Genomic DNA, 21,469 nt, shown 5'->3' with positions numbered 1-21,469 from the left:
TGTAGAATGTATTCTAATGTTGTAAGCTTTTAGAAATATAAGGGCTATCCTTTGGTTGAAGTTGAACTTATTTTCTAAATGCAATTTCTAATTGTGAATTCAGATTAGCCATATTATGCACTGCTTTAATTGGCCGTAGAATATTAGCACAAATAATATGAAGCAAAGACAGTCCATGTCTAAGAATCAGATAGTTATAAGATTCATATATTGTACAGAACAAATGTTCCTTCAGTTCTGTAGCTCACGCCTGTGAAATTGGAATGAGGATTAGTCATTTTATACCCCTAGGGATTTCAGGAATTTTCTGTAAATAGTGCTGGACTATTTATGCAGCTTGGACTGTAAAATAAAGTCAAGAATATAATAATCCTAACTTGCAGGCAGTTTTAACCACTTTTTGAAGTGAAAACACAGAAATGGTGCTTCATCAGTCAAGGCTGGACTGACATTCTACAGAAATAAACAAGTAAAATGAGAAAGAATGAATTATTTAGTTATTTTGTAGTCTGTCATTATCAGGACATAATTTTTTGTGAAATTTGATTATTCTAATTGCATTCTTCCGTACTGAATAGTTGTAAAAGCACTCAAATCGGTACAGAGTTCTGCACAGCCAAAATTGAAATAAGAATGCCTTGGCTGACACTTTGTAATTACATAAATAAAATTTTACTGCTAAGCTTCCAGTAAAAACTTTCTCTTCAACTTTTCTTATTGCATTCTTCAAATTTTCATCCTTCTTATGACTGAAGGTGACGATCAACTTTTCTTATTGCATTCTTCAAATTTTCATCCTTCTTATGACTGAAGGTGACGATCACGAAGGTATAGCTTTTACAGCAGGAGTTCCCAACCTGAGGTCCATGGACCCCTTGGTTAATAAAAGGGGTCGGTCCATGGCATAAAAAAAGGTTGGGGACCCCTGCTTTAAGATAAAAAGTGGATGTTAGAGAATCTCCGCAGCTTTGGATTGAAAGGTCTAATCACATTTGTGTCTGAATTCTCACTATGCACACCGATATTTTCCAACCCTTGTATTGCATGAGACATTGATAACTTTCATTAAACTTTTCCCTAAACTCTATTGTTTACTTCAAATCGGGTGTATGACCAAGATTATTGTTTGCATATGTAATATTTTCTCACCCCTATCGCTGCGGGCCACTCTCAGTTAATTTAGCCATGGCTTTTTGTATAGGGGTAGGAAGGTCCAGGATTCATGTCATTCGAAACTGTTGAGCTCTTCAAGTCAGTACGTCAACCCAAGTCTGAGGGAGAGTGACACTTAGAAAAATAATATCATACAGATGAGATTTCCTTCTCAGACGGCCTGACCAGAACACAGGACTTCATCTGTACTTACCACTAGATGAACTTCACATGAGCAAATTGATTGTGATGCTTTCCTATACTTAGACAGTGGCTTCACTTCAAAATTACTTTATTGACTAAAAATCTCCATCGGGAGTGTTGAGCTCATGAGATAAGTTACACAAATCCAACTTTTAGTTCAAGCACAAGGAGTCTGTTAACATTATCCTTGTTCTCCTCTCAGTCAAAATTCTGAAACCACCATTTTCCATTTCCTCTTCTCCTGATTGCGCACCAATCTCTCTTCCCTATTTCTGGCTCTAAACAGCCCTTCACTTCACCAAATCCGGAGATTGAGCTTCTGTTTTCAGTGAAAGGGTGGCAACCTGTTGTCTTTTAGCTTCAGTTGCTAAGCAGCTTGACTGATCACGAGTTCCTTTTGCACGCCAGTTTACTAGTTGAGATTTAGCTGGTACTTGCTGTTGGTGAATGAGTTGTTTCTGTTGTTTGTTCTGGTGATGGTGGCTAGCCGGCTGCTAATTGTGAATAGGTGGCTTGTAATTGCCTTCTAGTAATGGCTAATAAACCTGCTATGGTTTACTGACACTTGTTGCCGGATAAATTGTGTCTAGCTGTTGTTCATAAGTAGGTAACCTCCAGAGACATGGTGCTGCTGGTTGCTGATTGCTTTCGGCTTTTATATAGCTCGATCAATGTCTTGGATAAATTCAGAAGCATGGCGCCAATATGCACCATTTTGTATACCTGTTTTCAGCTCTCAGAAATATAATCAGCCCCTTTTGGCAGGAATGCATGAACAATACTGGATTATAATTCCTGAAGTCAGTGTTGTGAAATTTGGTTCCTTCTGGCAACAGTTCCAATCTGCTTTATTATTTCCCTGATGTTCTCCGGTTTTCCTGTTTCCAGCTCAAATTGTATGGCCATTCAATTGAATCTCTCTTTCATAATTTTGAAACATTAAATCATTAAAACTTGTGATTTCCCCTTGAAAAAATAGACTAATTCCATAATTGTATCCTAATAGGTACTCTTAAAACTATAATTCTTATACTGTTTGATGACTCGTAATTTCTGCACAGCAGGTTGCATTTATGTAATGGCCTTACATTACTTTTACAAGACTTTGCGGTCATGATTGGCTTTCTGTTGTCTGTTCTAACAGGAGATTGTTTGATTCTGTTGGAAGCTGTTTCTGTTCATGTATGCACTGCAAAGTATCTCTGTGTGATTTCACACCTTTATTTGGAAGAAATATCCTGTCAGTAACATTCATAAGTTTGCTTAACGTATCAGTATCCCTAGAAGTATGATGGTTAGATGAGGATTGAAACCTTTTATAGGCACAAAATGCTTCTAATTTGTTGAAATTGGAATGTCTATCAATTGCTAAAAGCCTGCACAAAAATGGTATGATCTTGAATGCCAATATTTTTTCCTTTAGCCAAGTGGGACGTAAAATGCTTGGAAGGGGAGGAATTAAACCCCTTATATGGCACTTTCCGTGTACTGCAATATTTGTACACCATTTTTAAAGAAATGCTACTGTTTCTTGGGAACAAAGACACTCATGACATCTTCATATTTGTTTTTATTTGAGTTCTTTGCAATTGTGTCCCTGCATGTTTAATGTAATTAAATCATCCACAAATTCACCCTCAGAACTTGCATTAAGGCTGCAACTGCTGTTAGGCAAACAAATCTCAAGGCTGTATAATTTATACATTCTTTAATAATAAATGCACTTTGAATCTTTGAACTACCATGTTGTTAACATGATAGCAAAATCTCAATTCAGATCCTAATGGACATGTACTACAACAGAAAGCTGACTCTCACTAATAGGTAACCTTCATCAACAGAATGAGTTTGGGTGATTGTAAGGTGAACTTTGGAGATTGCAAATGTAAATTGTTCTGCTAAATATCTGAAATACAAACTGCAAGTAAAACAGCCTTTATCTGAATATATACATAAAGGTAATAGTAAAACAGATTGTACATTTTGGAATCTGATATTAAAATGATAACAAGTTCTGTGCTTTTAATTCTGAATAATTTATCTTCAATATTTTTTGGTAACCTTTACTTCTTCCCCAAACTTAAGGTCATGAAGTTAGCACTGAGCAAAAGAAAAGAATTTTGTCAGTGGCACAGTCATATTTTGGAAAAGATTTATTGAACTTTCCATTCTGTATGACAATTAATTGAAATCTAATATAACTGTCACTGTCTTCGGATAAAATATAAGACAATTCTGCAGACTGATTTCATCTCTCTTACATGTAACTTGCAATATCAGCAGAATTTGTAAAAGAATATTAATTGTGTTCTTCTTCATTGAAGGGAACTTCAGAGGTTGAGCAGCATCACCAAATCACCTGTGTTTGCACACTTTTCTGAGACACTTGGGGGTCTGACAACTATCAGGGCGTATAAACTTCAAGACAAGTTCCTTCAACAAATTCTTGAGAAGATTGATTGTAATACTGTTGCTTTTTTATATCTGAACACTGTCAACAGGTGGCTGGCTATACGACTGGTTAGTTTATAAATTAACTATATATTTAATGACATCTGAGATCTCTTTATTTCTTTCTTAGTGCTTGTGAGAAAATCTATTTGGAGTTATTAATGGCGTAGTATTAGAAGACAATCTAAAATTTTAACCTTTAGTTGCCAGATGTTTGATACGTTAATAATGATTAATATCCTTTGTATCTGAATTTTGAAACATACACAAGTCAGTTCAAGTTAATATCAGTTCTGTTTTTCAGGATACAATTGGAACAAGTGTTGTGTTTGCTTCAGCAATCTGCTCATTATTGACAGCAACACTGGGTTACCTGCAAGCTGGCCTTGTTGGCCTTGCCATTCTATATGCTTTAAAGGTACAGTAAAATAGCTAAATGCAAATTCATAAAAACTATGTTTTCAATGTTAGAGAGGTTGTTAATGAATAAATGCTATGTATGATTCTCCATTTATTTCTGATAGTTATGCTACAAAGTCATTTGACTTTTAGAAAATACCTTGCCATTTAAAAAAACAAAACTTCCTACAAACAAGATGAGTCAAACAGATCTTTCTACTTCTCTTTGTCTGTCAGGAATATACTTTAAGGTGCAAAGCAGTGATGCGCTAAGGACCAATAACAAAGATCAGTCAGAAGGATTAATATAACGTAATTGTTTTTCAAAATTCTATAAGTTTGTCTATAAGAGGAACAGTTTAACATACTTTCCACACTCATCTTTCACTTTACTGTGCAAATGTAATAAGTTCTTGCAGTTAAATCTTATCCAGGTTCTGCTTGATCTTACTTACCATTCATCTACCAAAACATCCCTTCAGATGCTGAGTTCATTACTTTAGACTTTACTTTGGTACTTGGTAGATTTTTCCTGATAATTTTTTTTTTCCCCAAGATTGATTCTAAATTTATACTTCACTAATTTAAATTTCTAACCAGTCTTCCATTCTCAAGCTCTTATATCACAGAATTATTCCTTAAATAATTCATGCATTTCTTAATACATTACTGTATTCATTCAATCTCTCTTCACAATTGTCACCTCAGATATTTTTTCAAATTGTACATATAAGTTTAATCCATTGAAAATCAACAAACTGCAGATGTTGAAAGTCTGAAATAAAACAGAAAATGCTAGAAACACGCACAGCTGATCAGGCAGCAATTGTGTAAAGAAACCGTTAACATTTCAGGTCAAAAGTGAGAAGATTATAAAACAATTTACCTTTATGATGCAGAGAAGATGGGGCAGACATGGGAAGGATACCTTTGAGAGGGTGTGGCCAACATTTAAGGAGCTGTCCAGTTAATAGATCAACAAGAAAGGTTGGGGGAGAGGAACAAAAGACATTAGATCAGTGAAATACAGATCAAAATTGTTGTTAAAAATCTACAGAAAAAGGCAGGAAAACAACAAACTTCAGATACTGGAATCTGAGATAAAAAGATAAAAATGCTGGGAAGTTTCCTGGCTCAAAACTTTAAATGGTTTTTCTTTCCACAGATACTGTATGAATGGCAGAGTTCTTCCAGCATTTCCTGCTTATTTTTTCAGAAAAATGCTGAAAATAGTCAAAACATCAGACAGTGCCTGTGTAGAGAAGAAAAAAAAGATTTGATATTATAAATGAATAATCTTGCAGCAGAATTGATCACTTTTGATATAATCAGGCAAAGTGGGGTGTCTGAAATAGTTGAATTAAGTTATAAAAGGCTGCAATATGCCCAGGCAGAAAATGAGATGTTATTCCTCAAACTCATCATGTGCTTTGTTGGAATAGTATCGGAGGCCATAGGCAGTGTAACAAGGAGAATTAAAGTAAAAGAGAATTAAAGTGACAGGTAGCTCTAGCTTACTCTCCAGCAGGATTCTGCAGACAGTCTGCCAGTCTGTAATTGGTTTCTCCAGGACCTAAGAGACCATATCATGAACATTGAATGCTGTATGCTATATTGCAAGAAGTAGAAGTAAAATACTGCTTCGTTTGGAAGGCCTATTTGAGTCTCTGAATGGTGGGAAGGGATGAGGGAAAAGATCAGCTTTTTTTTTTACCTCATGCAGTTGCATGGGAAGACATGGACAATTGGTAGAGATGGGAAAATGGACCAAGAAGATACAAAGGCAACAGTCCCTTCAGAATGCTGAAAGAGGAAGGGAGGCAAGAAGAGACTGGTGGTAGAGTGTTTCTGAACTTGATTAGAATTGTGTAAGGATGATCTATTAAATGCAGAGGCTAGACAGGTGAAAGGATAATGGGGAATCTTATCCTTGTTCTGGCTAGGAGGAGCAGGGTTGAAAATCAAAGAGGAATTAAATGAAATGTCGTTGAGGGCTGTCAGCTATTGTATAGAGGAAGCCATGGTTAAGGCAAAAGGAAAACATCTCCAAAACAACTGTGTAAAAAGTCTTTATTAACAGAACAGCACTTGATGGAATTGAGAAAAATGAATGGAGTCCTTGTAGGAGGCAAGGTGGGAGGAAATGGGGAAATGAAACCTCTGCCAGCCTCGTTGTGGGATATGGGGAACAGTCCTTGTTTCAGTCCTACAGAACTCTCCCTGTACTCTTTATCCAATGTTATAATGTTTCTTCCTGCACTTGTAGAGAACTTGAACATGTCATTTTTTCTGCCACTTTCCAACTTGCTCTTGCTTTCACATCTTCTTCTTCCCTCCATTTTTTGACTTATCTGTTTTCATCTCAAAGTGTAGTTTAGTAATTAATACCTATTACATGCCCACAAACTCCCAGCACTGTACTTCTTACACCGTATTTCCTGCAAGAATACATTCCATTCTGTCCCCATTGTTGCTGCTAAGATGATAGGTCTTTTCATTTGATCTATCCAGCTCTCCTCCACCCTCTCTGCAAGCTAAAACTAGCTTATTTGCTCACTCTCCCATTTCTCATAAATACTCTTTGACCTGAAATGTAAATTATTTTTAATGTTCCCCCTTCTGTAATTGATGCCGGATCTACTGTGTGTTTCCAGTATATTTTGTTTTTAATTTGGGTCTAATACCTGATCTGTGATGAGTTAGCTTTCAAGGTTATCATAACCAGAATAAAGGTTAACAAGAACATGATCTGCTATGTTGCAAATTATATTGAGATTGTAAAACCATTGCAAAGGAGTAAAATAATTGAGTATTACTACTTCAAAAGGAAGATGGCAAGCAATGTAAAGAATAAACTGAATGTTTTTTTTATTATTAGTTTCATTGTCTACTTTTATTTACATGGTTCTTATTTTTCTCAGATGTCTTCTTACTTGAATTGGTGTGTCCGGGAATTTGCTGATATGGAAATGCAAATGAATGCAGTAGAAAGAGTCAATCATTACACCACCCTTCCATCTGAACAGGAACGTGAAGAATCACAAATTAATACAGGTTCAGACTTTAAGTTATTTAATGCATTAATATCCAGTCTACTGTTGTTTAACTGATGAACAGTATACGCTTGATTTGAATTCTTTAAAAAGGAATTCTTAAAATTCAAACTTGAGTATGCTGTTCACATTGCCTTATGGCACCTGGTAACAGCCTGCATGCTGAAATTTACAGTGCAATTTGAATTGAAGTAATAGTGTTAGCAGCATGTAACAAAATTAGTCAAATATAATTGCAAAAACACAAAATGCTGGCAGAAATCAGCAGGCCAGACAGCATCTATGGGAGGAGGTAGTGACGATGTTTCGGGCCGAAACCCTTCATCAGGAGTGAAGTAACATGGGATGGTGGAGAGGGGATAAGAAGTGGGGGGAGGGATAAAGTAGAGAGCTAGGAAGTGATAGGCTGGGGGGAAATGGGCTAGGGGGAAGGTGGAGAATTATGGGAAATAAAAGAGAAAGAAAGGTAGGGCTGGGGGGAGATTATAGTGAGGGGGGAGAAAAGAGAGAGAAAGAGAACCAGACTAAAATAATAGATAGGGATGGCGGTAAGGGGGGGCAGGGGTATCAACGGAGGTCTGTGAGTTGGATGTTCATGCCGGCAGGCAGGAGGCTACCTAGGCGGGAGATAAGGTGCAGCATGCAGCTCCGTCGATCTGTGTGTGGCCTCATCTTGACGGTCATCTTATTTCCAGCATCTGCAGATTCACTCGTGTGCAAATATAGTTGTACTTTTCCTTGAGTTTGGGATCAGTTGAATTTGGGCTGACATCTAACATTGGTGTATTATACTTTAATTGTAATTATTCATCTCATTTAAAAAATAACAGCATATAATCTTAATTGCTCACAAATGCTAATAACGTAAATGGGAATTTGATTACACATAATAGGTTGTACACCCACAAGTTTTTACCACTAAACAAATTCCTTTTAGTTAGTTTACCTTCAGAGATTATTTATAGAATAGCAATCAGGAGCAGAAATGGGTGTTCTCTGATTTCATTTCAATGCCATTTTCATTCAAAAATATTGTTTATGATTTCTAACAATGATTTTTAACTAAATTCCTTTTATATAGTGCTTCCAAATTACTTCCCAAAGCACTTCAGAGTAGTGGTTTCAAACAAAAAAAAATACACTGAGCCCCATATGAAAATGTAGAGTGGCTGACTTGAGTCTTGGACAGAGGAAGATTTCAAGTAGCTGTTTAAAAAAGGAAAGAGAGAGAATGACAGAGATGGCTTTGGAGAGAATTTCAGCGCTTAGGGTTCTAGCAGCTGCATGCCCAGCTGCCAGAGATGAGACTGGGAATTCTGGGAGTACAATGCCAAGGATCTATCTTTAGCTCTCTCACTTCTCTTCTACATTTTGTCCCATCAGCAATATTATTTGAAAACATGCATCACTTCTTTTTGCAAGTACTTCAGTGACACTTGGCTTTATTTCACCATCACCTCAATGATCCCTTGCCATCTTTAAATAGTCCTTATTCACCACAAGCACATAATTAAAATTGCATGATTTCCTATATGCATTTTTTAAAGATCATCATAAATTTGGCTATGATTATATACGTATTCCAACAATGATTGGTTTTTTCACTACTTACATTATCACAGTGACTACAATTCTGAAGTACTTCGTTATGTGTAAAGCACATTGGTAATATATTTTGGGCCATCCTAAGGTGACGAAAGGGTGCTGTAGAAATGTAATAGAGTCCCAATGAAGGGTCTCAGGCCAAAACATTGGCTTTTTATTCCACTCCATTGATGCTTGGGCCAATTATTTTATATATTTTAATTAATTTTTTTGGAAAAGAAATATTAATTCTTATGCCCAAAATGTTGGATTACTCACCAGATTTTTTTTTCATGTAGCTTTTCCTTTAGACTCAAATCTCGCCAACTGGCCTCACTCTGGAGAGATAGAGTTTAATGAGGTCAGTGTACGATATGATAAGAAGCTTGACCCTATCCTGCACAAAATGACATTAAAAATTAACCCTGGAACAAGAGTTGGAATTTGTGGCCGAACTGGAAGTGGAAAGTCAACTTTGACATTAGCTCTCCTGAGAGTTATTGATAACTTTGAAGGTTTGTGTTTCTTGATTAAAAATTGAAAGCTTGCATGGTATAAATAACCAAGGGGGGAAATACACTAAAAATTAGATTATGCCAATTAATCAGATTTTTGCATAATTTATAAATTTATTAAACTGTAGATTTTTGAATAAGTTAATTGATGTACAATGAAAGACATAATACACAAGTCGATGGGAGTAGGCAGTTTAAATAGTTTGGCACAGACTAGACAGACCAAAGGGCTTCTTTCTGTGCCGTACTTTTCTATGACTCTGACCACATATAGTAATTGCAGTAATATCAGCCTAAATAATAAAAACTACTCATTACAAATACGCTCCATGCCAGTCTATTTCTCAAATTACAAAGTTTGAAGCATTACACCATTTTTTTTTAAAGAAGTACGTAGTTCACATGAATCTCCCAGTGTAAATGACAACACAGCAAAGTGTTTTTATACTCCCTTGAATCCATTAATGCAGCAGCTGGACTGCCATGGGATTGTTTCCTTATTGTTGCATGAATAAATGTGGTTACTTGAGAAGCTATTTAGATGCTAGAGGCAAGGAAAGAGGTACAGAAGGTCATATTGCATAACAGAACCATGAGGAGCATGACTTGTTTGGTTGAGAATCTGTGCCATTATAAATTATTTCCAGAGAGAACGTGAGAGATTTTTGTGATATTCATCAAGATTGAGATATTGAACAGTACATTCAAATACTACATAGTCAAAGGTTACACGAAACTATTTGGAGAAGGTTTTGGAAAACATTTCTTTAGGCATATTTTAATCATTGCTGGAACTGGTTGACAGTAAGAGTGACTGAAGGCATTTAAGAACAGATATTCTACGAAAAATATTCAGAGGAATTGAAAAGACTTGGCAAATAAAAACAGAAAATACAGGAAATACTTTGACTATTGGCAAGTCAGGCTGTGTATAGAGAGAGAAAGTGTTAACGCTTCAGATCAGTGATCTTTCATCAAAACTGTGCTTTTGGAAAAGTCTGTAGAATGCTCTGTTAAAACTTAGATTTTTCCATCCAGACAGAATTCAAGAAACCATCGAAAGCAGTTAAATAGTTTTGTAACAACCAGAAGGCAGAATTTTAAAACTGTCAATAGTTTGTCTATAATACTTCATATTTTCAGTGGGGGGTTGATGTTATAAATTCAGTGTATATTTAGACTTTGTCACATACTCACTTTGAAGTGCCTTTTTTAAGACTGTAAAGTGATCTGAGTTGGATAAAAATAGACCACTTCATAAGATCTACTGGAGAAAAAAGGTAGAGGAGGAATCAGTGATTAAGTAAGGACATAATAAATGGTGAAAATCCATCTTTAATATTAAAAAGTAAAATTAGATTTAAGATTTTGGTAAGATTTAATTATTCATATCAGATAGCAGCTTTGAAGTGAACCAATTACACTTGAAAAGGATGAAATGTTTAACTTATTAAAAATTTTGATAATTAAATTAACTTTTGTCAGTAAAATGCCTAGCATGGTTTTCCATAACAATGTTTTATCCCAGCACTAAGGATGGTATAGACTACATTAAACTTTGTAATAAGCAATGAATAGTATTCAATTAACAGCTATATAAAACCTGTATATTTATTGAATGGTAATCATAATGTGATGAATTTCAGTACAGGAGGGAGATTCTAGGATAAGGTAAAGTTGGTATTCAAAGTCTCAATAGAAAAAATCATAGACTCAGAGAAATAAACAACAATGTAATTGCAGAGCAATTTATTCTAAATCCAGGAGCTCTAAATTGCCAAAATAAATAAGCAAGGGCATCTAAAGAGGTAAATGCTGATGTGAAAACAAACCAAACTTGACAAAGTGCAAAAACTAGGATAGGTCCTGGTGTCTAGGGAAATTTCGATAAATAATGGTACATAAGAGGAGTATAAACAGAAATTTGCAGGTGACGTAACCATGAACAGGTAAGTATTCAACATTAGATAAAAGATGTTAAGGAATGCTGAGATTGTTGCAAAACTGAACATCCATCTATAATGAAAATGATGAAATAATGAACACGCTAGTGACTTCTCACAATCAATATTAGCTAAACTACAAATAATGGCAAATAATGAAAAATTACTAGGATTAGATGGTTTCTACTCCTTTTTTTCTTAAATAAATTAAGTGGGAAAACTGCAGACTCTCTTATCCTTCAGAAATCTCTTAACTGAGTAATTACTGGTTTTGGAGCATTGTATATCCCACTTGCTATTTAAAAAAGTGGAGGAGGATGTAGGAAATTGTGCTGTTGTCTATAGTTGGCAAATTAAATTGCTAGTATATTATTGACTTTGGAAACTTTTCACCTTATCTCAGAGAGCCAGTATGATATTGTATTGTTACGTACCCCGTAACTGGGTCACTTACCAGCAAAGATAGAGAGGTCCGTTGAAGTCTGATGGTACTATTTTTAACAGTATTTATTGATAAAAATACACAAAAATAATATCAATGCAAACATACAGATAATATACGTCGTCAATACTAAATCTAAAAGTGCGGGTATAATAATAATCAATAAGAAATAGCTCTATCGTTGTCTAGGGGATAATGTATTGTCCGATGGAAATATAAAAGTCACTCAAGTTCATTCAGGCTGCAGCTTTTGGTTGGAGAGAGAAAGACGGATTTTTAGAACTTGCCAGTTTTTCCTTTTTATGATGTCGATCCTTCGAAATGTCGTCGGCGGTGGTCTCTTCTTTAGCTAAGCCATCTTCCGTGGTGAGGCCCACCAATTCCGAGGCAAATGGAAAAGGACGCACGTGGGCTCTCCACCGGCTGTCGCTATTACGCTGTCACGGGATTTCTAGCGTTTCTCCTGGTGCGTCTAAAGGGGTTGTTCCCCAGACCCTCTTTTATCCTTACTCATGGGGTCTCAGATGTCAATCAGGTTGGGAGGATGCCATCCCCCAACCAGCCCACGTTGCTCATTCCTTGAGGGCTTCGATGAATAGCACAGTGCTCGATACACAATTCCGTCTCCAAGAGACAATGGCCGTTTCCCGTGGCTTTGTATCGCTGAGGGGGCCAGGACATTCCAAACCCCTTTGTGGATTCTGCGTGTCTTTCTCTCATTTCCTGGGTCTCCTGACCTGAATTAATAGCGATCTTGCGATTCTCAAAAAGGAGGGGGCTACTTTGTACCCTTCGGCCCCTCAGAGTTGGGGCACAGGCGTAACAGTATATGGTAGATAGCACCTAAAAATCCTAATTTTTTTTGAGTTGACTTAAGTACAGATACTGATTGTCAATGATGGTTTCACATGGATTTTCAAAAGGCAATTGATGATGCTCCTTAATCAAAACTTTTAATTAAATTTTAAGTTTATGTTCTGTTATGAACAGTTTTCAAAGAACAAAATAACCAATGTAACATTTATGCGACAGGCAGGTATATGTCTAGGGGAAAAATTCCAGCCACTCGCCAACCCTGCCTCCCGTATATGCAGATGCTGTGGAAAGCAAGTTAACGCAGTGTCGCACACACAATACCAAGTTCACACCAGACACAGTTATAGAATATACTTTAAGGAGTTTACTAGAACTAAGTGATTACTAACGATACAGTATATATGAAGGAAAAGAAAATAAAGTAAAAGGCGCCAAAACTCATCAGAGTTCAGTCAATTTAGTGCACATTGTTGGAGCTCAATCATCGAACCGTTCAACCACTCTTCGCACTCCTCTGACCTCACACCTGGGACCACCCGAAGTGGTCAACCGAACAGTGCGGCACACGTCCACCTTCTTTGGCATCTTCTTCCCCGACTCTCGAAAAGACAGCAAAATCCCAACTCCCATACCCACAAAAAAAAATGACATCCAACCCCATTGGTTAACAAATGAATACAATCCCCGTTATCAGCAATTCTAAACGTAAACAGGCTGCGAGAAGCTTCGAGAATGCTCTGCAAGACAACGCTCTCTCACCAATTAGCATAGCAAAGAAGCAGTTTTACTTTTAACAAACAAAGAAGCCATTTTGATTAACATATGCAGTACACCAGTGAATATTGGGATTCCTGTTCATGTCTGCAGTAATTGAACAGGCCATATCTTGTATTTGTGTATCTTTAAACTTCTGTGAAATTGGGTTAGGTTGATCTGGTTCTGACTCACTGCCTGCACCCCCCTGGGCCAGATCAGGTGACCATATTAGATGACGCTTCTTTCCTGAGGGAGCCCATCAGCAAATCCACAAAGATGAGTAGTTAGTCTCAAGTTTATCTGTGGGTAGACCTTTAGGTCTTGTCATAATGAAGGTTTTGTGATGGGGTGAGTGAAGTTATCCCATTTGGTTCAAGATCCTGATGGTTGAGAGGTGATTTCTGTTCCTGTGAGTCCTGAAGCTCCTGTACCACCTTCCTGATGATAGCAGCAAGAACAGAGCATGACCTGTGTGGTGGGGGTCCCTGATGGTGGCTGCCTCTTTTCCGCAACAAAACTGTGCAGATATACTCAATGGTGGGCTTTACCTGTGATGGACTGGGCTGTATCCACTACTTTTTGTAGGATTTTCCATTCAAAGGTGGTTCCATACCAGCCTGTGATGTAGCCAGTCAATATACTCTCCAGCATAGGTCTTTAGAAGTTTGTCAAAGTTTTGAATGTCGTGCTGAATCTTCATAAAGTTCTAAAGAAGTGGAGGCACTGCTTTCTTTGTAATTGCACTTGTGTGCCAGGACAGGCCCTCCGAAATGATAACACCAAGGAACTTAAACTTGCTGACCTTCTCTACCTCTTAGGCTCTGAGGACTGGCTCTCTGATCTCTGGCTTTCTCCTCCTGAAGTCAATATTCACCTCCTTGGTCTTGCTGATATTGAGTAAAAGGTTGTTGTTATGGCCTTCAGCCAGATTTTCAATCTCTCTCCTTATATGCTGATTCGTCATCGCCTTTGTTTTGGCCTATGACAGTGACGTCATCAGTAAACTTGAATTTGGCATTGGAGCTGTACTAAGCCACACGGTCATGAGTGTAAAGTGAGTAGAGCAGGGGGCTAGGCACTCAGCCTTGTGGTTCACCTGTGCTGAGGGAGAGATTGTTGAGGAGATGTTGTTGCCAATCCGAAGTAACTGGGGTCTGCAAGTGAGGAAAATGAGGATCCAACTGCACAAGGAGGTATTGTAGGATTTGAAGTTTATTGATTAGTTTTGAGGGGATGATCGTATTGAATGCAAAGCTGTAATCGATAAAGAGCATCTTGATGTATGCATCTTTGCTGTCCAGATATTCCAGTATTTAGAGAAGAGCCAATGAGATGGCATCTGCTGTGGACTTGTTGCACCAGTAGGCAACTTGGAGTGGATCCAGGCCACTTTTCAGGCAGGAGTTGATATGTTTCATCACTAACCTCTCAAAACATTTCATCAAAGTGGATGTAAGTGGTACTGAACAATAGCCATTGAGGTCGGTTACCATGTTCTTCTTAGGCACTGGTTTAAGTGAAGTCTGCTTGCAGAAGGTGGGTACCTCAGACTGCTGCAGCAAGAGATTAAAGATCTTATGTGAACACTCCATCAGCACAGGTCTTCAGTACTTGGCTGGGTACCCCGTCTGAGCCAGCTGATTTTTGTGAGTTCACACTTTGCATGGTGCTTGATGTCAGCCTCAGAGACTGAAATCACAGATCATCAGAGTCTGTGGGATAGTGCCTCAATGTTTTGACGGCCAAAGAAAGCATAAAAGGCATAGAGCTCATCTGCGTGACGCTTGATTTTGCTTTATAAGCAGTGATAGCATTGAAGCCCTGCCACAACTGTCAAGCATCCTTTCGTTGATTCATGTTTAGTCCGGAATTGCCACTTTGCCCATGAGAAGGCTTTACAGAGATTGTACCTGGGCTTCTTGTAACTTCCTTGGTCACAGGACTTGAATACCTCTGACCTGGCCTTCAGCAGATTGCAGCTCATGGTTCATCCAAGGCTTCTCGTTGTGGAAGACTGAATAATTTTGTGGGGACACACTCGTCTACAACTATTTTAATAAAATCCGTGACAACTATGGTTTATTCATTCAGACCTACAGATGAGTCCTTGAACACAGTCCAGTCCACTAACTCGTAATCCCATAGCCGGTCCTCTTCCTCCTGCGACTTCTTCATATTTGTCATAATTTCTGGATCCTTGCTTTTTGGCCTCTGCAGGCAGGAGAAGGACAGCCAAATATTCAGATTTCGCGAAATGCAGTCTGGGCATGGATTGGAAGGTATTACCTAGCTTAGTATAACAGTGGTCTAGTGTGTTGGGACCTCTGGTACTACAGGTTATATGCTGATGGTAATTGAGCAGGGTTTTCTTCAAACAAGCCTGGTTGAAGTCCCCTTTTGTGATCTGAAATGCATTGGAGTGGACTGTTTCTTGTTTGGAGACGGCATCATGCAGTATGTCAAACATTTGACTGCAGTTGGCCACTGGAGGAATGTACACTGTCAGGATTATGGAGAAGAACTCCCTAGGTAAATAGAATGGCCGACATTTGACCGTTAGGTGTTCAAAGTCAGGGGAACACAATTTCGACAAAACCTTTGCCTCATTTCCCTCTGCTACAGCAATCTTGCCCTCAGGTCCTCTATTTTGTTCTCCACCAACTGCACATTTGCTAACAAGATTCTGGGTTGGGGGATGTGTCTCATTCCTCTGTGCTTTAGCCTGGCTTGGAGCGTTTCAGTTGGGCACCCTGTCAGAATCACCCAGCTACAATTCCGCCCATTATCTCCATTTCTTTATAAATAATGTTTATTCAGCTTTTGCTTGTTTATAGAGGATTTTAATTTTGATGGTCCTTATCTTTACAGGCTGTATAAAGATTGACGGTATAGACATTTCCATTGTGAAATTGGACCACTTAAGGAAATCAATCTCAATAATTCCCCAGGACCCTATTCTGTTCAGTGGCACAATCAGGTAAATCATAGGTAGTAACTGAAGTGATATCAGAGTGCCCATGAGGAAATGAATTACATTTTTTCCATTTTTACCAGTTTGCTGAAATGCATTATAACCTCTGATTAATGTTTAGATTTAATTTGGATCCATACTCAACACATAGTGATGAAGAACTCTGGGAAGCACTGGAAGTTACACAGTTGAAGCCTATGGTAAGTGAGTCATGTATTAAAATGATGTTGCAGAGAGATGGTGAGGGTGAGGAAAGGATTGCTACCATGAGGGGTAGAGGAAGGCAATGCAGGGTTGCAGGTCAGTATGTGGATCACCGGTCAGAATTTGGAGGTGGATGGAATATCACAGGAAGAGAGAATCTGGGTAGATGGGCAAATGGTACTTTGGACAACTTGAACAAGAAGGGGATGCCTGAGATCACAACTGGGGTTATGGAAGGTGTGAGGACCTTAAGTCAATAATAATGACCCTCCCTTGATGACCCTCTCTTGCTTCCGTGACCTAGGCCTTCAAATCCATTGGTTTGGCACAGTTGAAGGTAAATGAGCATTGTACGCCAGTTAAAAAACCAAGCACTACAAGGTGCTGACAATACCTCTGATTTCTGCTACAACCAATGTCTATTCAAGCACAGAATTTAGGGATTAAACAGAGTTTATTGTCATATGCATAGGGCATTGAACTTGCAGTAGCATCACGGTCATATAGCATCATATGTGCAGCATTCATAAGAAAACATGACTTGAGCAGTTTTTACAACAAAAAAAGGTTGTCAATCAAAATGATCATAAAGTTGCTGTTCTAGGTTGGTTCAAGAACTGAACATTTTGATAGGCATTTACAAATTCTGCATATAGTCAGTTTTAATATTTTAAACAAGTTCAAGATCAATAGCAATGTAGGTCTTTGGACACCTTTCTGTTAATGGTTAGATTACAACTGCCTGGCATTTTTAATTTAAAGCCTCTATACCTGCAAGGAAGCAAATTTTGACTGTCATTTTACAATGCTGTTTACTGTGGAATCTGAAATATTTCTAAACTACTATGTAGTGCAGTGAAACTTTTACTTTTTACGATTAAGAAGGCAGTTTCCTCTTGACAGGTTGTGGAGGACATTCTGAACAAATTGGTAATAGCAGTGTCTGAAGTTTTGACTTTGTCAAGACATGCACGTATAGAAAGAATGTTTGCTTCACTACACCAGCACACCTGTTGTGTAGATCAAGCAATGCTCTTCAGCAATAGTCAATATTTCCTCAATGAATTGTTCAGTGAAAATTTCTGTAACCCATAAATACAGAGTTTTTTCAGTATAGCTTTGATAATGAGTTCTACACTTTTCCTTTAGCTTCTTTCTGCTAAAGGCTAACATGTTAATTATGTACTTCAAATTCTTGCTTGGTTGAATTGCTTTGAAATGCCCACATTTGTCTGAATATCACTTACTAGCTAGTAAATACTCAATGGAAAAAAGAGCAATATCAAAGATTTGTAATGTGTTTTAAGTTCCTACTGCAGCTTCTATGCCATTTCTATATGCAGTGTGTTTTAACAAGAAGTCTATCTATTCAACCAATATGAACCATGCCTCTCTTCCCACAAGTCTATAATGCAAAGCTTCTATATATAAACTGTTTAATTTAATATAGTCTTAACTTGTTTTCTTTAAATGTTTGAACATTACAATGTTTTGACACTGAATGTCTCTACAATAGTGTAGTTTCCAAATATTAATGTATCTTTAAAGAGTTTACAGATCATAATAAAAATGGCCCATCTTGAATCAGAAAGCACTGTGTTGATTTGAGAATGGAGCTGACAGTTAGGGAATGTGGCCAAGATGGAAAATACCACATTGGTGAAGGAGGTGGGAAATAGTGGAAGGGGTAGGAGAGGTTGGTGGTGAGAGAAGGAGGTAAAAATCACAAGAAAAATGAGAGCTGGTCAGATATAACCAAAGCGACTTGTAGAAATCCACAATCATCCTGATATTGGTACATGCAACCATGAAATCTAGGTAGATATTACAGAAAAAACTGAAAAGGCCAAGTCAGGTAGTATCTGTGAAAAGAGAAATAATTACTATTTCAGGTCTTGGATCCTTCAAAAAAAAACTAGGAAAGAGAGAAATAAGTCAGTTTAAGAAGCAGAGAAAACAGGTGAGGACGATGGTTGGAACAAAGGAGTGAAACGAAACATGAGATGATCAAAAGATTGAGGAGTTACCTCAGTGTGAGGCAAATAAGGTGCCACCCTTACTGACAGGCAGCTTTCAGTATCTGACAAGACAGAGAACTATGACATTCCAAGACATGGAAGATTGTTGTAATGTCAAGTCCTTTGAATTATTCATACTCTTATTGGTGTTCAAAATAGAAAGAAACAGAAAAATGCAGTTTGATACCCACACATTTAAGAGGAAACATATTTAATTCCTTTTAACAATCTAGACTAAATAGAACGTTGTCATTCACAGAGGTCTTAAGATCGATCAGCAATGAATTGTTAAGAGCAATAGTAATTTTAAAGAGAATATTTTGATATGCAGCTGATTGAATCGCTGACTTTAAATTCACATGATATGTTTTATTTCAATAGGTCAGTGAGCTTCCTGAAGGGCTAAATGCCATTGTAGCAGAAGGGACTGAAAACTTCAGCCAGGGGCAGAGACAGCTTTTTTGCATCGCTAGAGCAATGATCAGGAAATCAAAAATTATCATTATGGATGAGGCCACTGCATCTGTTGACATGGAAACTGATGCTGCTCTTCAAACTGTAAGGATCTTTTTTCTGCATGCTCTGAATACAATTTGCGTCTTACAATGAATTGTCATAAATCCAAGTGATCTAATGCTGACTGGATTTTATATTTGAACTAGTGTTGTTGCAAAATTTTGCCTTATATACATGGCGTTCTGCTGTGATTTATTTGTTATATTAGGAGTTCTGAATTAGCTTATAGAAGTCAAAGCAGTGCAGTAGATCTCTATGTCAGCAAAATATACTTTTGCATTTGCATCTATTTATTATCTACTTAAACAGAGTAAAGTTTCTGAAGAATATGTAAGGAAGGATATGGTTTCAGGTGACAATACTTGGATGGAATTTCTTTTAATGATGGAAATTTTCAGCAAGTTAAATGGCAAATGTGAAGATAAATGATAAACATGTCATTTAATGACCTACTAACAGAAATAAAAGATTAGACATTAATGTGGCAGAGAAAGGCAAAATGGGAAGGTGATAAATTAGGATAAATGGATATATTTCTGCTGGGGCAGGTCAGTAATGATAACATTTCAAAATTGACTCATTTTCTATTTTCATGTGTTCGAATATGGCAACTTCTCATACTATTTGATATGCCTGAATTGTCCTCAACTGATTACTTCTTCCTCCTTATTCCTCAAATAATCGTTATAGAATTCCCTTTAAATCTGGCATAAATTTGGAATGGCACCTTCAAAGGTTCCCTGTAAGACATTGAAATGTTTTCTTCTAAGGGGATCTAATTTATCAATAATCTACATTTTCAAATAAAAATGCTTATAAAGTCAACCAATGACTACTGAGTTCCCATGCCATCTTTCAGTTTCCAGTAACAGAACATTTCAGATATAGTGGTTCTTTGTGCTTTTAGATTTCAGACTCTAGTAGTGGCCCCAGGGTATCATCCACTATTTAAAATATTCAGATTCATTGACTGCATTCTTAAATTTCATTTCAATTTTTGTACAAGTATATGGAATGCCATAGAAATTTATAGTCCTATTGGCTCTGCAATCCAATGCTATTATACATCCCAGTGTCTGTAAATGTTAATCATTTTCCTATAAATGGACATTTGGGGTTATAATACGTTTTCAGCATTAATATTTTGAATTGTTACATTTTTAATGTCAGAGTAATCAATATGTTCAATGCTAACCTTCAGAACATCTGGCATTTGGTACTACAACTACCATTCATTGTACCTCTGTGCATTTGGTTTCTTTTCTAGGTTCTCTCTACTGCATGTACAAATAGCACAACTCTTATTATCGCTCATAGAATACAAACTATTATGGATTGTGAGAGAATTCTTGTTATGGATCAAGGGAGGATTGTCGAAGATGGAGATCCAAAAATCCTGCAACAAAGCGACAGTATATTTTCTAGACTGATTAAAGGACCGCCAAATCATGATCAGACAGATTGCTAAAACTGTTTATACATTTTTAAAAATCCTGTAAAGTGGGAAATGTCAGCAAGAGAACTCCTTACCAAAAGAATACTCTACGAAAAAGAAAAGAGTGATTTTAAATATTGTATTATAACAGTTCAATCCAAAGTAACTTGAAGATTTGATTTTGGTGCCTAATTTGAGTGTTGATATGTGATTAAATGTATTTATACTGTACATTTGTTTGTGATAGCTAGTCCTAAACCTGGTGCTGTAAGAATTACCAGCCATTCAACTTGTATACTGTGTATCACTTGATAATTCACCAGAATCTGTTGTGTAAAATGAGATGTCTACTAAATATTGTTGATACAAGGAATGTCTTCCATTCAGGCTTGATTAGTGTTTCTCTATTGAATATAGTGTAGCTGCAAGGTAAATGAAGTTCCACTGGAAAAATGTTAACAGTTGATAGAAGTTAAATAAGAATAATAAAATAGTGGTAACTCATTTGTAATATTATGAACAAGTAAATTAGTAATATTTGGATTTGGTACTGTTTTTCCATATTTTAAACAAAGTTATGAGGTTCCAATTAGATTTAGAAATCTGCACTATATTAAAATCGGGTTTTACTAAAAAGAAATCAACTGCCTTTGTTTTGTGTCAAAGTTAATGCTGAATATTAATAATTGAAAACTTTTATAGAATGTGGTACAGTACAGGGCAATACAGGAAAAGGCCTTTTAGCTTAATTAGTTCAACATAACATTATGGGCCAATGACACCTGATCACTTCTGCCTGCACATGGTCCATATTCCTCCATTCTGTGCATATTTGTGTGCCTAAGAGCCTTTTAAATAGTTCTGTCAGATCTGCCTCCACCATCACCCCTAGCAGCATAAACACCCACCACTCTGCATTAAAAAAAAAACACTTGGCTCCCACTTCTCTCTCTCATCCTGAATATATACCCTCTAGTATTAAGGATTTTGACTAGGGAAAAAGTTACCAG

At 37.1% G+C, this 21,469-nt stretch overlaps 1 protein-coding gene across 2 annotated transcripts in view; it reads left to right on the top strand.

Moving 5' to 3' along the window:
• The window catches only part of LOC140725264 (ATP-binding cassette sub-family C member 9-like), a 166,290-nt gene extending 145,191 nt beyond the window's left edge, over window positions 1-21,099 (top strand). For both annotated transcript variants that reach the window (XM_073040510.1, XM_073040521.1), the window contains 8 exons: window positions 3,681-3,876; window positions 4,112-4,225; window positions 7,128-7,260; window positions 9,143-9,358; window positions 16,184-16,292; window positions 16,408-16,486; window positions 18,890-19,066; window positions 20,292-21,099. In XM_073040510.1, the coding sequence (XP_072896611.1) occupies window positions 3,681-3,876; window positions 4,112-4,225; window positions 7,128-7,260; window positions 9,143-9,358; window positions 16,184-16,292; window positions 16,408-16,486; window positions 18,890-19,066; window positions 20,292-20,492 (1,225 nt within the window). In that variant the 3' untranslated portion in view covers window positions 20,493-21,099. The remainder of the gene's footprint in view (window positions 1-3,680; window positions 3,877-4,111; window positions 4,226-7,127; window positions 7,261-9,142; window positions 9,359-16,183; window positions 16,293-16,407; window positions 16,487-18,889; window positions 19,067-20,291) is intronic.
• The last annotated feature ends 370 nt before the right edge of the window (window positions 21,100-21,469 follow it).

The sequence above is a fragment of the Hemitrygon akajei genome, chromosome 1 (genome assembly GCF_048418815.1).
Source record: "Hemitrygon akajei chromosome 1, sHemAka1.3, whole genome shotgun sequence".
NCBI lineage: Eukaryota > Metazoa > Chordata > Chondrichthyes > Myliobatiformes > Dasyatidae > Hemitrygon > Hemitrygon akajei.
This window is presented reverse-complemented; position numbering and strand designations above follow the sequence as displayed.